Here is an 18,704-nt window from a genome sequence, read left to right on the forward strand (position 1 = left end):
TGGTCAACAGCAGTCATGAGAGATTTATCATAATTACTTTTTATAGGAATAATAAAATTTAATTATGATTGATATTGCATTAAGAAATATATAACAACATTCTTATTTGTCATCTGTGTGATTATATTTAATTGGTTTGCCATGATGTAATTATTTTCTGATTAAATATTATGACACGTTGTTATTCTCCGGCAGTGTGGGTACACGGCACTACAACGAGCGGCGTGTGAGGGCCACATCGATATCGTCCGTCAACTTATTAAACACAATGCGAACGTCGACCATCAGGATGACCAGGTCAGTTGGGGCAAGATAATGTTATATAGACAGATTAGATTCGATAATATTTAAATGATAAAAGTTTATAGTTAATAGAATATTTTTTATTGTTTTTAAAGTTAGTTATTTTATTAATAGATGACTTATAGTATTATTTTATGTGGTTATCTTAGGCAGAGTATTTATTATATAGTGTATAAACTGAACAATCTGGTGAGGAAAAATAATTCTAATTCTCATAATTCTTAATTGTTGATGGACTGATGTAATTACTAAGCTTGTTAGACACTTACATCTAAGTTATTGGAGAACAGTAATAAGAAAATAACAGAGTTTTATCTCATAATTTTTTAATTGTTGGTGGACTAGTGTAATTCCCGACCTTGTTACGCGCTGAAAAACCTTACCTGTTGACGTGTAGTAATGAATGATGACGTCAGTGTTAGGAAACATGGTGTGTAAAATGATTTCTTTATGTTCACGTTATATCTTTCATTCCTCAAATAACTGTGTACAGAGTCTGAGTACAAATATTTGGGGTTGAATATTATGGCGAGCATTTATGTTTTACTGTTGCGAACATCATCATTTATGGCTCAAAATATGACGATTTTTGTTTTGTGAGGCGGAAAACACGACGGTGAACTTGTAAACTGGTGTTGGTAGTAAACAAGGTGGTTGTGAATATCTGTGGTTGATGGTGTGGTCGTGCAGGTGGTTCACAACGCTCGTAATGTGTGATTTAAAAGTGACAGGAGAATATAAACACCAGCAGCACCTTGGAAGGTTCTCAGGTACTGCAGGATAACGTACAAGGAAGTGAGGTAAATTTTTTTCGCTGCTGTTTTGAACTCAGGTGATAATTATTAATGGAGGGAGAGAGAGTGAGTCAGTATGTGTGAGTCTTCATTCATATGTGTTTACAATGTCATGGTAACTATGTAATCGTATGCATCATTTACATACGTATGTACTTTATGGTGTATGCATAACCACGCACATGTATCATCAGCACGGAAACACGGCACTACACGAGGCGGCGTGGAAGGGCTACAGTCAAACGGCAGAGGCGCTGGTGCGGGCTAAGGCCAACGTGTACATCAAAAACAAGGGAGGATTCGCCCCCCTTCACCTCGCCTGCCAGAATGGACACAATCAAACCTGCCGCGTCCTCCTACTGGCTGGATGCAAACCTGACATCAAGAACAACGTGAGTTTTTTTGTGTTATCAATTTGTTGGTGATAACAACCTGAACGGGTGTAGTTAGGAGTAATTAAGTCTTGTAGGTTAGGTCAGTGATAGACTCTGGTGTTCAAGTCAACGGTAGTTATGGACAGTTAGACCTTTTATCACATAGGTTGGCCACATTAACAACGGTGCCAGAGGAGCCCAGGCCGGGGCCCTCATACTTTGCCACTATTCACCATAACTTTTATTAGTTACTCTTAATCTATTTGGTTTGGCAGTACAGTGTTTGCCATGCTGAAAAAAAACTGGTATTTGGAATATAATAGTGCCGCCCATTATACATCAACATAAATTATGCTATGAATATATAATCAGAAAGTGAACCTTATTCTGTAAAAGGAAAATGTGGATTTGCTGACAGCCACAACACCGCTGGAATCCTTGGTTGAGTTTATTGAAACACTGTGTGAGAAATTAGATGAGGTCAAAGATGTTACAAAGAATATAAAGCCACACAGAAACACCAAAGGCAAAGAAAGAGGCGTTTTGGTGAGACTACTTTACCACATGAAGCATTTACAAACGCCCCAAGTCAGATTTTCAGAATGTAGACCTTGACAGTCACTCTAGATAAGTTGCGGACATCTCTTGAGCCATGTAAAGAAGCTTACAGGGAACTAGCAGGTGATTTTGTATTTTTAAGGTGTTTCTCAGACCCAAATAAAGAACATTTATAAACTAGAATCATTCATCTCACATCAAAATATAAGGATTTTGATTTTGTATTGATGAATTTAAAAATTTCTATGACTTCATGATCCAGCTGAGGGAGGTTTCACCAGTATCAATGATTAAGTTCATAAAAGATCAGGATTCAGATGCAACTTTGCCTAACGTCACCGGAGCCTTAATCAGTTTCTTGTCGCTGCGTGTTAAGGTGTGTGAAGCAGAACATAGCTTCTCAAAAATTAAATTAGTGAAGTATGAAGGGCGAGTTACAGTGAACCAAGACAAGCTGAACTGCCTCACCATTAAGTCTATAGAAAGTGATTTCACACACATGATTGACTTTAGGATTAATGATGTGATTTCTCAGTTTGCTACTAATAAAAGCTCGAAAGGACAAAGTTTAACTGTGAATATCTCCATAACACATTACTTACAGCTTATTCTTCAAATGTTTAATTAATTTCAAAGTCTTCATAAATAATGATTCACTATAGTACCAGTATGTCATTTACAAGAAAAATACAAATTTTAGGTCCAAATATCGTGTATGTATTACAATGAACATACAGTTCAGTATTTGAATTTATTTTATCAAGTATTTCATTCAATATTTTGGTCTTTATTTCAACCTTTAAAATTAATTTATTTATTTTTCAAGTAAAAAAAAGGAAGGGGGCTTTTTTTTTTTTACTTGGAAAATAAATAACCAAACACGGCTATATTCCTTCATTTACTGCCACACATTTACTCATTCCTCCGTATCTGTTGTGATGTGTTGTTGTTAGTAGTGTCATAACCCTGCTCCGCCTCACCCACAGTACGGGGACACGCCACTCCACACAGCTGCTCGCTACGGTCACGCTGGAGTCACCCGCATCCTCCTCTCTGCCAGAACGCATGTGGGCGAGATGAACAAGGTGAGGTCCTGGCCCCTTTTTCCTCCTTCATGCTTCCTGACCCCTCCCTCCTCCTTCCTGACGCCTCCCTCCTCCTTCCTGACGCCTCCTCCTTCCTAACCTCCTCCTTCCCGACGCCTCCTCCTCCTTCCCGACGACGCCTCCTCCTCCTTCCTCCTCCTCCTTCCTGACGCCTCCCTCCTCCTTCCCGACGCCTCCCTCCTCCTTCCCGACGCCTCCCTCCTCCTTCCTGACGCCTACGGCAATCCATCCTATTACATCCTTACGTATCCTAAACATACTCCATATCCTACAACAATATCCTAGTACACCCTAACATATCCTAATTATAATACAACAATTTATCCCATTACATCCTTACGTATCCCATTCTCAAAATCCTACGACAATCCATCCTAGTACATCCTTACATATCCTAAACGCCCCTAGGCACTAAACTAATACTCCCTGGTGTCCTCAGAATGGCGACACAGCACTACACATCGCGGCGGCCATGGGCAGGAGAAAACTAACCAAGATCCTGCTGGAGTCCGGTGCTGACCAGACCGTCAAGAATAAGGTGAGTGACGTTGATGGTGAGTGACGGTGAGAGTGAGTGATGGTGATGGTGAGTGACGGTGAGGGTGAGTAATGGTGATGGTGAGTGACGATGAGGGTGAGTGACGGTAAGAGTGAGTAACAGTAATTCTGAGTGAGGGTGAATAGAGGTTAGAGTGATTGAGAATGATAGTGAGTGACGGTGATGGTGAGTGAGAGGGAAGATTTTAATAGTGTGCGAGTACTGTATTAATCAGTATATGATCATGGGTGTAATTATAAACACTGGTATGAAAAATGAATGTGAATAATGTTTAATGTTACGAATAAATAGCGAAAATTAATTGAAGACCAAAAAATTAATACTGAAATGAATAGTGAATTGTTGTGGTTTTTATGGAAACTTGAAGATAATAATAAAAACAATCATATATAATAATAATATTGTAATAATAATAATTCTGTAATAATAATAATAATAATAATAAAAACTCCCCACAGCAAAACGAGACACCCGGAGATATCGCCAGACGGAAAGAATTCGGCCAAATTCTAGAAATACTGAAGAACCCCCCGCCAGTAGTGTCCCCAGAGGAGCGCCTACGACGAGAACAGGAACAGAAGAAGAGGGAGGCGAAGGAGGCCAAGAGTAAAGGGGCGACGGGAGGGAAGGGAGGAGGGGGGAAGGGGGATAAGAAGAGAGGGAAGAATGACAGTGGGACATCAAGTAAAGACAGCAGTACGAGAGCCAAAGAAAAGAAGAAGGTAAGATAATGTGTATCTGTCTATTACTTTAATTGCCATTTCTATTAGGTTTTATTATTTGTTATTTTCATGTTTATTTACTGTAGTTTTTCCTTATATGATTGTAATGGCAAAATGACAAAAGAGAGAATGGGTTTAGCTACCTCTAGTACACTTCAATAATCTCAAACATTTATCATGCAAAATTATCCACATATTCCACATACAATAGTCACATATCATCACAAATTTTAACTACAAAGGCATAGTCAATACTTAAGTACAAAATATTAAATGCGATAGTTACACATACGAATACCATTAAAGAAAACGATTCTGTCTTGAGGGGTAACTGTTCCATCGAAGTACTGTTAATTTTTTTCATTTTTGTTCTTATTTCTTCCAGTAACTTGTTTATCTAACCTACTTATGTTATTCTTTATTTTATGTGCAGCCTCTTTACTTGTATTTATCTAATTCATTTCGTTTTCTTGTGCATCTTATCTAATGTGTTATACTTTACCTTTCATTACCTTCTTACTCCTGTTTTTGTCATGTATTTTTTTCTATGTATTTCTATAATTTCTTAATGTGCTTTTGAATCTCCACTGTATCTCATCTAGATATATAGAATAATGTGTACATAGTTAAATAGTCAGTAAAATTATTATAAAAGTTACATTGTTTCTCATGTGGACAAAAGTTCGCTTCCTGTGATGAAACTAATTTACGGGAATGAATCGTCGAACTGACTTACCCCGACTGTTTTCTTTTTTCTTTATCATATTCGCCACTTGTCAGCTCACTAGCCGTTGGGCGGTTTATCCAGTGTTAGTACAGTAGGAGACCTGTAGTGTACTCATGTGTGTCCAGGTCGATGCTCGAACCCTTGACATATTGGTGAGAGTTTAGAGCGTTACCACTGTACCACCCAACACCTGGTTGATACTGCTTTAGTTTGGGAGAGTGAACTTTTGACCCCGACTGTATTAATAAACTGTATATTAGTAGATATGTAAACAATGACAGGCAGTAAGTTAGTTTTATCGTGTATAACTTGTAACAATATAATGGCCCATGTCCAGTACACAGTTACATAGATGAGTGTTACATACAGAATAACAGTAACTGACGTGATGATGCCTGTTCCACTGTTAACACTTACCAATACACTGTCACTAGCAGATGGACAGTGACACCCTCTACACTGTCACATGTACCAGTGGCCAACTTGACCAACTTATTGTCACATACAGTATAACACAGTGAATACACCAGTGACCAACATACTGTCACATACATCAGTGACCAACATAGTACCACATATACCACAGCAAATACAGGATAAAATTAAAAGTAACACCATCGCCTCATAGAAGAGAACACACCCCCCCCCCCTAAACTCAGTATCCATTTCCACCCCTCACAGCACAAGTCGGAGCACAAGGAGAAGCGTCGAGGGAAGCAGGTCCAATGGTCTCCTTACGGGTGTCAGTACTACCCTCCCGCCCCCGTGCCGGAACTGGCCACCCCCAACATTGACTCCCTGCCTAAGGATCCACTCAACAAGGGTGAGCAGTATTTCATCGACCTCGCCGGGAATATAAAGAAAGTGAGTCCAGGAATATTGTTTTAGTCTGTTTTTTAATACTTTTCACACTATCTTACACTATTATTATTTCCTGTTCCTTTGTCGTGTCTTTATTATTTCATCCACCTCATTTACACACATGAGAGAGGAGTAATGATGATATATAAGATAGAGTTCTGGAGTGAGTGTAATTTTTTTAAGTAAGGTTTAAACTCCTCCCTAAATATGTTACGAAGACTCTCTAGTGATTATAATGAGGAGAAACTACTACAGGTATTATCTGACCTGAGAGAGATTCTGATTTGAAGAAGATAAAATAAATCAAACTTACATGTTTTTCTCGGATATGGGAAGTGAATTTAAGTAATAACTAACAGATTAAAGAGAAGTACATTACATAATACTTCTAATTTGTCTCTTATTCTCTTCTTTCTTCATCCTTCTTTATTACTGGCTACATCCTCTTTGTCATTTATTAACATCTAACACCGTGCATGACTCCTCTCAGGGTCCCGTGGGTGTGGGGTACACCTGCTACTGCGCGCCCTTCTTCAAGAACGTCGAGGACAAGCTGGAGAAAGACAAGGTGGCGCTCATGGATCACATCGATGCCGCCCATGACAAGCTGGACGCCAAGATCACCAACCTGGAACACCGCACCAAGTCCCACATTCAACACCTTAGCGATAATGTTAAACAGAAGGTAGGCTGGATGATGTGGATGGTGGGCTGGATGATGTGGATTGAGTGGGTCGTTGGAAGTGTGGGCTTGATGACAGGGGTGGTGGGCTGGATGATCTGGATATTAGAGAAGGTGGGTCGTGGGGAAGGTGAGCTTAATGACAGAGGTGGATGATGTGGGTATTAAAGATGTTCTGATATCACCCAAGAGGTCTAAACTCAGCTACGTACATCCTGTTCAGATTTCATTTATCATTATTTTCATAGATCAGTCGGACTATTTGATGGTAATAGAACACCAGTCAGAATATTAGACTTAACCTGTGTATAGTAAGTCCAGTAATAATCCCTAAATGTTTCTGTAAGAGAATATACCGATACAAATATATCTAAAGACTTGCCAGGATTTAAAGCCAAGTAAAACTGAACCTTGTTGACCATTACAGCTGGCGGAGGAGAAGGAGGAGTGTCGGCAGCGAACGGAGAGGAACAAGACCACAAAGGAGATGCAGGCGGAGGCGCGGATGACACACTTGCAGCAGTGGGTGGAGCGGCGACTGGCAACACGAGACACTATCAACCCCCCTGCCCTCGCCCCCAGGACCTGTGTGTTCAGAGGGTCTGTAAGAAGAGCGAGGGATCCTCTTACTGGTCTCTTCCCCCTCACAAGGTAATACTTCTTTGTCACTGTTTTAATTTTTGCTGTGTTTCCATTTGAGGCACGTAGCCTGCTTCTAGTAGGTTAGAGAACCATTTTATTTAACATTGTTTTTGTCAGCTGATTGGACAAAAACAGAGATTGTTACATACTGTAGTATAAAGGAAATGAAAGCCAATATGAAAGGGAGGGTTTACGAGGAATAATATATATTGTTATTAGTGATAATATGGACACTGTAGTTATGGTTGATTGTGTGAGAAAACTGCATATATTTAAAAAAAAATTCCAGATCACGGTCGGAAGAAGCAGTGTCAGAGTACCGAGAAGATGGCGAGAGTGACCGCGAGTCTGTGTACAAGGGCTTGAGAGTACTAGACCATCCGACCTCTATGTACAACATTCCACAGAACCTTCACGACGAAGCTGACATAGTCATCTACGATTCCCCCAAACCTATTCCTTCTCTAGTGCCTGGCGCCCTTCGCTGTCCCTCGCCAACTGACCTTCCCTCCAGGAGCCTCTCTGCTGAAGGCCGAAGAATGTTTGCTCATAACTCCAGAGGGAAGCAATTCCGCAGTCACTCACTAGATGCTCGCCAGGTCTTAGACGAACACCGAAGTCCATTAGAAGGGCATATATCACCACAGATGACCCAAGAAGAAACTCCAGCCAGGAGGTCTTCCAGTAGAGACATGTTGAACGACTCGGCGTGCAGCGATATCTCAGGCGGTCGACGAGGAAGCCGAAGTAGCCGAGGAATGAGTGGATCTTCCGCTCATGGCTCCCCTATGGTGCCTCGCATGAGCCGATTCTCCCCTACCCAACCATCTCCTCTGCTTCACTGCCCAGACATTCCCTCACAACCCGATGGTGCTGCTGCTGCTACTCCCTCCTGTAGACCTTCACCCCTGAACCACACAGACCTCAACCAGGCAGTCGATAACCTAAGAGTCTCTCACGCTGAAAATGGCGCCATACCAAAGACATACGGACGTTTTGACGACTCCCATCACAATGGAAATCAAGATAATGTGAGCCAGGTGCATCAGTCACAGGGATGGAGTGGCTACAGCCGCTACGACTACCGGAACACTAACCCCTACATGCACGGAGACCTACGGGGCCGGAACCCTCTGGCTCACCCACCCCACATAGCCAGTGCCCCGGCAGAACCCAAGATCACTAAGCCGGGGTATGAGACTTATACTCATTACCCGAAGTACCCGCCACCTCCTGAAGAAGGCCAGACAGCAGAAACCTACCATGCCCACATGACGACGGCACAAGAGGACTTTGATGCAGCAACTTACCTTGACATGGACAGGTAACTTTACTGAACAGAATAATCATCAAACTTGTCACGGGATGAAAGGGTTATTAATTTTTTGTGTGTGTGTGTGTGACCAAAATATCTATTAAAAAAGGATAAACCAATTTTAATTAAATTAGGTACAGTAGATGGATTAAATGTTGCTGAAAGAACTGATTTTATTTTGGAAGAATATAGACTAGCAAAGAAAATATTTCATCACAAATATTATATAGAAGAGTAAAGATACTTATGCCAGTCTCAGGTTCATAGAATGGATTAAAGATGGCCCCCGCCCTGTTCGATGCAGGTGAACTGGTGAAATTAAACAAACTATAACCACTTATGTACTTATACAGTATACTAATCAATCAATCAATTAAACTCTCTTTCTATCTCTGAACTTTCACCATAAATGATGCAGAGCTCCCCGTCGCAGGTACAGGATCCAGCAGGCAGTGAGGCGTCTTTACGATGGCTACTTGGCGGAGGGGCACCTGGAGGCCATGAGGGGGGTGGGTAGGAACACCCTGGAGTCCTCGATGGAACACGACTCTCACAACGACTCTGGTTACTCCACCAGACTCTGTACTGGCTCGCAGGGTCCTTCACCAGCACTCTCAGGTGGGTAGCATGTAGCTAACCCACTGAAATTTTAGTTACAAGAAAATCCTACCGAATGTAACCTAACCTAAACGTAATAGGATGTTAGAGGTTAAAGAAGCAGTCTGGCGAAAAGGTTTTGTTGACATGAATTGAAATGTATATGGTATTTGGGTATTATTTCAGGGCTAGAATAATGTATTGTATAGTGGTATATTTAACGTAGTATAGCGGCAACTGAAAAAAGAATAATGTACAGTAAATAATTATTGAAAGGCAGTACATTGTGAGTAACCTTAATCAAGTCAGTATTGTATCTCACCTATGATTATCCCTTATACAGGTGGCCACGAAGTACAGTCAGACAGCGAGTTGAAGCACCACCTGGCAGCAGCACATGCAGCAGACCCCAGCAGACACCATCCCCCTTACGGTGACTCACACCAGAAGCAGGATGATCCCAGCAGACAGCAGCAGCAGGAACATCAACATCAACATCAACATCAACATCATCAGCAGCCAGGGAGGGAGATGATCTACCCCGCAGCTCCAGGTCCCCGCTACAACAACGGGCTCCCCCCAACAGCAGCCGCAGCAGCCCAGCTCGCCAACAACAATCCCAGGTTCTCCACTCCCCACCTGGGCACTGATACCGTCATCATTGGGGAGTCCTCGCTCGTCTGATGCTTCTCGCAGTCAACCACAATTTGATAAACTATTTTGTTATATGCTAATCTCGTAAGATATAAATGCTGATATGACCAATGCGATACAGTACTGTACATCCTTCATATTTATACAGCATAAACGATCCACAAACAGAACTGATTTATGAAAATTTGACATAGAAATTAAAGGGAGCGACGGAAGACCATGAATATTTTCGTATTCTAGAAGTTCCTCTCAAACAGGGCTAATAGTGAATAAACTAGTTCTAGTAAGACAAAAACTGCCATTGAGTTATTATCTCTCGAGTGTCCCCTTTTAACTATATATTGTTGTCAGGAATTATAATGATCAGTTTGAACAATACAGCTACATATTTACCAAAGGTAGAGGATTCACAGTGGGTGTTGTGTGGTGACGACAGAACACTGGAACAGAGAAGCTCCCACTGGTGTAGTAATGTGTGTGTGTAGGTGGACTACAGTGTATAGTGTATATAAGAATTCATATATCTTATACAAAACAACCTTGTAATCTAACTGAAGAATAACTGTGTATTTTGTACATTTGAAATTTTTTTTTTATTGAGAGGCTTAAATCATTATGATGTTTAAACATAAGGAATATTATGTACCTGACATAATTATTGTGACTGCCCAGATGTAAATTCTCTATAATTACATAGGATACAATATATTAATCCTGTACATGTTAACACTATCATTTGTTATTGGTACAAATATCTCCCATCTTGAATACTCAATTATGAATACCAGAAGCCCTTGTTGACACCACATCTTGAAGACTGGCTGTGTAATATTGTACTAGGGAATATTTTAGATTATAAATTGCTCTTAGAAGGTAAATTACCCAGTGATTTTTGTACATGTAGTCTTCATGGATATTATTTTTTGCGTATACATTACTAAAAGTTATAACTGGTCTTTGATGGTGAATGTGATATAATGAAATGAAAAGCACCTTTATATATGGTATGTAAGATAATGTTGATGCATATATGAGTGTACGATTGTCATAGGATATATTTCTTTGTTTTTAATGATTCTGTTGGTAAGGATGGCTGTGTGTGTGTGTATCACTGAACCTTCTTCAAGCCAAATAATCACCTTTTCCTGAAGTCTAGTCGATGTCTACTGTAGAAGCATGTTTGACCTTTCTTGTCGAAGAGTTGGTTTATATTCACAACTAAATGGAGTGGAGAACCTAAACCTAAACCTAACCATATGTTAACCCCTTCACTACGAGAATCCCACTCTTAATATTTTATTTGGCTAACCCCAGGTGATTTTATTCAGCTCAGACTGTCTTCACTAAAAGAAACAATTATTACCACATAAGACATAAAAATTATTACCGTACACACTGTATCAATTTGTCTTAAATGCTCTAATTACTAACTTAAACGGAGTTACATAGTGAGTGGTTTAACATGAAACAGACGGGCTATAGGCAGTCATAACTACTGCAGTATTGAAACATATATGAACGGTAATACCTATACGACATTTTTTTAATTAGAATATAGATTACATTCTGCCCTTTACAGTAGTTCTGCATTACTTACTAAACGAATTGCATCTAACCCACACAAAATTTCTGATTGTAATACAGTTGCCTTTAACTATTCTGTATCCACTAGTAAGAATAACTAACCGTACTAATTATTACGATCAAAATGTTATGATTAACTGGTACAAACACCCCCAGCTGCTAAGGTCTACCCATTCATTACTCAGATCATGTTAACTTCTCTTGCATCTTGCTGTGTGCTGCTCAACCCAACCACCCGTGTAAATAATGTTACCTCATGCTGAGTGGTCGAGGTTCGTTTAGGCTTTACGGTACACATTTAATCTACCAAATAAATTATTCGTATAAGCAAATCAAAAATATTAACCAATGCCGAAATATAGTCCTTTATTGTTTATATATTATAGTGAAAATATAAAGATGTACTGTGTAGTCTAAGATGTTATACTGTGTCGTTTTGATGAATTAAAAGGTGAATGTCCCAAGTGAACTGTTCCTCAGTCAGTGAGAGTCCAGTATTCAGGAGGCAGTGTAATTAAGTGGTCACAAGTTGTTAAGCAAGTGTCTGGAACCGGATTATTAAAGGTTCGTGGATAAGATTATTTAATTTTAACATTAGACAAGAACATGTGTATTAATGTTTTACACTCGTAGTTCCGTGTATTTGAGATTATTTTGTTAACAATTGCGACGTTTCCTATTGACAATCAGATATTTTCAGAAGTTTACATTCGTTTTGTGTTGGATCATTGTTTTCGCTCATAAATTCAACCATATTTAGAATACTGTACAGTTCATGATTATGGTAATGAAGATAATAATCGCGGTCGACTTTAGCTAAAATGCTGTGAAGTATTAGATCAAGCTATTTATTTAGTAATGTCTGCAAACAGCACTACCACCAGAAGGATTTGTTCCATTTCGTTCATTTTCCACATGTTCTAATCATTTTAGGAGGTATTTTAATAGAGGCAACATTTACAAGAAACTAATATAACCGATAAAATTATCCTTTCGGTCATCCACCTATTTGGAAGTTGAAGTGATGTTTTACCAATGGTTTTTATGTGTTTTAAACGATTCTGACCTTAATTTCAACCGCAAATCACTACTTTCCTGGGAACTAGGGGCTTTGGCTGGGGGGAAATCACAAAAAAAGTGAATTTTACGATAGAAATGAAGGCCAGAATCGTTCAAAACACATAAAAACCATTGGTAAAACATCACTTCAACTTCCAAATAGGTGGATGACCGAAACGATAATAATACCCTGTAAACCGGACCTAACCAACCAACCTTGCCTAACTTCCTAGCCGGGGACCTGTCATATTAGATATAAAGTACCAGGGGCTGATCCTTGGGGCTCGGACCCTCCTCTTCATCAGAAAATTACAACACTCATTAATGTATTGTACTCAGGCATTTTTTGTATAGTAAAAAGTAATTTATTTTGGCATCAGAATATCTCCTCTAATATCAAGTGCACATGGCTTCAAAATGGTCTCAAAATGCCGATGATATTGGTCAGATTTAAACAAAAAAAAACTGAGAACATTGAATTAGTGGTAATGTTAGTTAAAATCGAATTTCTCAGTAAGGACGCACTTCTTCTTAATGAGTAAATAGGTTTGTGAATTTATTGAAACATACGAAACAATTTTGACCATTGAGAGATGATAAGTGAGTGATAGAGCTATGACTCCTATGCCATCGTTGTTGGGGAAAGGCAGATTAGTGTACTGTACAATGACCCACAGACAGGAAAGGTTGAGCTGTGCCCGGCTAAAGAATATACTGTACATTTAGTTGTTTCTTCCCTGCTTAACTAACAGCAGGTTGTAAGCTAACACTAGACTCTTTACTAATCGTCCAACATTCTAACACCCACTCAGTGATAATAGGTTTATGATAAACTTCAAACTATTGTTCACCTCAATCGTATTATATGACATACTGTATATCCCAGAGGAGTTTAATGAGTTGTTTTTATACTGAAAATGAATCTTTTTTTTGGTGAATTATAATCTGCTTTGTGGTAAATAACTTGTTCTTATATCGCCGCTTGGATAATTTAGAACCTTTTTTTTCTGGAATTATGTTTTTATTTCCAATTTACCGATCTTGGAACTACCGTAACTACCTATACACCTTCAAAGCTCCGGAAATTAAAGTAAGCATTTCACTCTCACTGGACTGTGTCTGATTTTATGGAATACTAACCACCGAGAACTGCCAAACTTGAATATATTGTACTGTATATATCACTCAGTGGTCCGTTCTTAATAAAATCAGACCGGCTCAATGATTTTACTGTCTCCAGAGTGATAATGACCGTCATAAAGAACAAAAAAGTTATTCTATACATACACATCAGTAGGTTCCAGGCAAACAAGTAAAATACACATTTTAGTGAAAAAATTGTGATGCTAAACAAATTTTCAACGTGGTGATAATATAGACATTAACTTCATTGCAGTACGAATGTTGAAATTATGTATTGTATAATCGTCATGTATTCGGTAAGCATTTATCATTATTGGCTAACCCGGCCATAATGACCCAGGCGTTGACGGCCAGTAAATCAAAAGTAGAAAGAGCATTCTTGTAATCATGCATAACCAAACATACTATTTGGTTTGGTGGTTAGAACCATAAACGCTTACATTATAATTATGTTCTTCTCTGTATTGCCAACTACCAGCTTACCACAAATAATGACTTGTTTAAAGGTTCATCCTTCATTGTCAACAGATATGCTAAAATATATAAACATTCTCTTTAATACGCCATATACAGTATTCATTAAGCACTGCTCAATTGAAAACAGATTTTTATAAGAAAGAATGAGAATAGACCTATAACTAAGGTATTTTGAAACTATGATATTCGGTGATACGACTTGAATCTTTTGGTAACTTTAGTATTGTAACCAAACGTGTGTGTGTGTGTGTGTGCGCGCGTGTGTGTGTGTGTGTGTGTGTGTTCAAGGGCTTCCCTGCTATTCTCTGTATTATTACTGGTCTACATCCACACACTGTTTATTTGTAAATAGCATGTAATATCAAATAAATGCTTTACTGCTTGAGTATTTCTTTTTTATTTAAATGTAAATTCCATTGACCATGTTCGTACACTAACCAAACTTCTCCTTACCTCACCTCTCCTAACCTCACTTCACCACACCTCCTCTAACGTAGCCTCACCATCCAAACCTCACCTCCCCTAACCTCGCTTCACCTCCCGTAACCTAACTTCACTTAACCTCACCTAACTTCACTTCCCTTAACCTCACCTAACTTCACTTCCCTTAACCTAACTTCACTTCCCCTCACCTCACACCATCACTCAGACCTTTCCACAGGTGCCGCCGTTTGGGAGTGCTGAAATATAGATGAGAAGACTGAGGATAGATGCAGCTGCGCCGACAGCTTATACTCACCTGGGATTCCGTGTCTAAGTGCAAGTGGTAGGACGTGGCCGCGGTGGTGGAAGTTTCCGTGAGGTGAGGTCAGGTGACCCAACCTTCAGATAGATAAAGGAGTGACCATGGGTGGAAACCCAAAACGTGAAATTGGGGTCAGCTGAGTCAGGTATGGGTGTAAGTAGGGAGTGGCTGGGTCCAGCATGGGTTTTAGAAAATGTGAAACGATGTCAGTTGGGCCAGTTTTACTGTAAATAATAAAGACATTTCCTATTCTTGGGATTATCATGGTCGGGGGGGGGGGGGGGTTCCGGGTTACCAGAAAACCCCCCCTGGGTGCGCCCTTGACTGGCGCAAGTACAGATACATTCTGGAGTCATTATGTGCGCAGTACTTACCTGCTAACAGTGTATAACAGACGTGACCAAGCGGCTAACGAGCCGACCAGTGGCGAAGCAGATAAAATTTATTAAAATATATACAGTATATAACCATTTCCATAGTTTTAACTTGCAAAAATAATATGTATCTGGTGTCCTTAACCCTTGAGGGCGACGGTGTATCTCCTTGGTGGATAGTTTAAATTGTCGTCTTTAAATCCCGTCAAGGTCGATGGTTTAAACTAATCGTCAGTTATATCATCATCCTGAAAGGTTTAAATGCAAATAATTTACCATTTATTTCGCATGTTCTATCGCATTAGTATGTCTCCACCAATCTTTTATGTATGTTGAGCATTATAATTATGATGGTTTGTTTGTTGACGGATTTAAAAACTCGCCCGTTTACTGATATTGCGGGACAACAAGCTAGGGTATTTAATTAAAGTTCACGGGCTCTTTAATTGAATCACCGTTAAGCAATTAATCATTCTCATTTTCGTATTAAACCTGTACGTGTACAGTTTTCAGGTACAATTCACGTTTAGAACACGCGTGATTATATATAAATATATATACATATAGTAAAATAATTTCCGCCTCTGTTGATATCATTAGTAATTCGATTTTTTACCAATGATTTACAAGTCTCCATTATATATAAATGCTCACCAGATAAAATTTGAGCATGAATTGATGAGAAATCTGAGGATAAATGTTTGCATGTTTAGTTTAGTTTAACAAATTTATTGGCAGAGCTTGTAGTACAGTTTGCCTATTCTGAGTAATTCAGTCAGGTCTTGACACTGAGGGTGGTATCACTTCTCACTGTCACGCAGGACAGAGGTTCACACACAAAGAAATACATCATATTCATTAACAACTATAAATGAACTATAAATGTATATAGGTCAGGTCAGTGGCGGCTCGTGAAAAATAAAATGGAGGGACTGCAAGCCTCACACAACAGTAGGATACACAAATTTGACCTACCTCAGGTATGAGTTGTAGTTGATGTCCACTAATTCCCAGGGCATGGTAGTAGTGTTGGTGGTGATGGACCAGTATTAATTGAAAATAAAGTGATGTAATTGATGGTGCTAATTCACCATGTATTAAATACTGTTCTGTTGAATGGATAAAACTGGTGTAGGTCTTCCTCTTGCTTTGATTTCAGTCTTTTCATTAATGTCAGCTGGGAAAAGTTGATGTTTTGCAAATACTTCACTCGATTTTCCATCGTCAAAGGGTAATTAAAGAAAGCACGATTTAACCACACCGTCCACACGTTGTACGAGACTGAGCTGCTTCAAGTGCGGCGGCGGCGGCGCCAATTAATAACAGACATCAATCGTACAGCATTGACAGCAACTATGAAAGTAACTTAAATTTTGGTCTGATTTTAATGAAAATTCACTTAGCAACGTATTGAAAATAATTAAATAACATATAAAATGATATATTTGTTGGTAGTGTATTATTCAGCTGTCTCTCTAAAGGAATCATACGCCTGGCAGTGAGTGTCTGGGGGGGACTGCAGCCCTATGCACAAGCCGCCACTGGGTCAGGTTCATATGGATAATGTCACTGTTCACTGCCATGCAGGACAGAGGTTCACACACAAAGAAATACATCATATTCATTAACAGTACATATACATATATGTAAACACACACACACATACATACATATACGTATATACATACACATATACATGTACACGTACATATACATGCACACACGCACACATGCATACATATACGTCGGTCAGATTCATGTGGGTAATGCCACTGTTCACTGCCACGCAGGACAGAGGTTCGTACACAAAGATTGCATCATATTCATTGACACTATATATAGGTCAGATTCATGTGGGTAATGCCACTGTTCACTGCCACGCAGGACAGAGGTTCATACACAAAGAAGGAAATACATCACATTCATCAGCAGTATATATAGGTCAGTGGATCACATACATTGGAGTCATATTCTAATTGAAGACTAATCAGTGTGGGCTAGCAAATTTGGGATAAACACCAAGAATGTCCTCAAGCACACCTGATTCAATGAAGTAATTACATAGTTCAAGATACAATAAGTAAGGTGGCCTGAAGTCTTTGACAGTATCAATGTTTGCATGGAGACGGGTATAAACCAATTTTCTTTTAAATCGGTAATTACGTCTCTGGAGAGCTCGTCGACTCCTTGTGCTGTAGGTGGCAGCACTGATACAAGTATGCAATAGTAACGGCTGAACAAGTTAAAAATAAAACAGGTTATACGATATTAATAAGACCTAGGCGAATTAATTTTATAATTCAGAATAACATAATTAAAATTAGACAGTATTAAACCACGTAGTTGAGGTAAATTAAAGTATCAATATATTAAACTGAGGAATGTAAGACCAGTATTACCTCCAACGACATTTGTGCCTTAGAGAGTTTGTTTACCTCCTTGGTGCATTCAAACCTGTGTTGTCTGGTGGTCAAGGTGTTGCTTCTCCACTATGCCCAATAACGCCTACAACAATAATAAGATACCAGCAAGGTAACGTATATTATATGTTATTTAATGTATATAATAGTAGAATACCTGTAAGTACTAGTAGATAAGAGGAGATTGGTATTACACCTGACCAGCCAAGACTTACACCTGGTGATGGTGTTTTGGGTTATTCCTTAACTCTCTTTTACCTGTGATAAGAAAATATGAGGAAATGCTGCTAATATATGTTACTTTGGGTTTCTGATTTTAATTTGATTTATTTGATCACCTAAACAGTTGATTTAAGGGGTCTGACTAATTACCCAAATGTACCCAATTTACCCAAATGTAGTCATAATGAAGTCAAATAATGGTCCTAGATGAATAAATCAGACTGCTAATCACTTCTCGACTAGTATTTGGTGTTAAAGTCACAAAAAATTGGTAAACTTAATTTAATCTGAGTTAATAGATCAAGTGCATGTACCTAACCTAACCTAATCTAACCTAACCCAACCCAACCCAACACAAATCAGATTAAATTAAGTTTACCAATTATTTTTTGACTTTATGACACCAAATACTAGTCGAGAAGTGATTCACAGCCCGAATTACACTTGTACGACCATCATTTGACTTCATTGCGGCTACATTTGGGTAATTCCTCGCTCCGTCGGTACATGCACGCGATCTATTAACTCAGATTAAAGTAAGTTTTCTAATTTTTTGTGACTTTCTGACACCAAATACTAGTCGAGAAGTGATTGGCAGTCCGATTTATTCATCTAGGACCATTATTTGATTTCATTCCGGCTATATTTGGCTACATTTGGGTAATTAGTCGGACCGGATTTAAGAGATCTTTTATGGATTTTTTGTTCATGTTTGAGATTAGCTTATGGCCATGACATGAATAGCAGTCTACAGGCTTTGCTTTTCCTTGGTTTTATTCGTGATTT

At 39.1% G+C, this 18,704-nt stretch overlaps 1 protein-coding gene and 1 long non-coding RNA gene across 4 annotated transcripts in view; both read left to right on the forward strand.

The window, feature by feature from the left end:
• Positions 1 to 201: 201 nt before the first annotated feature.
• Positions 202 to 14,542, forward strand: LOC121855078. 2 transcript variants are annotated; one of them, XM_042349905.1, is made up of 11 exons: positions 202 to 297; positions 1,292 to 1,489; positions 3,016 to 3,114; positions 3,575 to 3,673; positions 4,153 to 4,416; positions 5,825 to 6,007; positions 6,495 to 6,689; positions 7,114 to 7,337; positions 7,618 to 8,652; positions 9,062 to 9,261; positions 9,584 to 14,542. In XM_042349905.1, the coding sequence occupies exons 3-11, from the start codon at positions 3,106 to 3,108 to the stop codon at positions 9,922 to 9,924; spliced, it is 2,550 nt and encodes an 849-aa protein (XP_042205839.1). In that variant the 5' UTR covers positions 202 to 297; positions 1,292 to 1,489; positions 3,016 to 3,105; the 3' UTR covers positions 9,925 to 14,542. The 2 variants fall into 2 exon arrangements, with proteins under 2 accessions (XP_042205839.1, XP_042205838.1); XM_042349904.1 differs by lacking the exons at positions 202 to 297; positions 1,292 to 1,489 and having other exon boundaries at positions 3,022 to 3,114; positions 9,077 to 9,261.
• Positions 14,543 to 17,674: 3,132 nt separating this feature from the next.
• LOC121855079 overlaps positions 17,675 to 18,704 on the forward strand; it is a 46,886-nt gene continuing 45,856 nt past the window's right edge. For both annotated transcript variants that reach the window (XR_006086709.1, XR_006086708.1), the window contains exon 1: positions 17,675 to 17,808. This is a non-coding gene — a long non-coding RNA (uncharacterized LOC121855079). The remainder of the gene's footprint in view (positions 17,809 to 18,704) is intronic.

This window comes from Homarus americanus, unplaced genomic scaffold (genome assembly GCF_018991925.1).
Source record: "Homarus americanus isolate GMGI-L3 unplaced genomic scaffold, GMGI_Hamer_2.0 scaffold26734, whole genome shotgun sequence".
In the NCBI taxonomy this organism is placed as follows: domain Eukaryota; kingdom Metazoa; phylum Arthropoda; class Malacostraca; order Decapoda; family Nephropidae; genus Homarus; species Homarus americanus.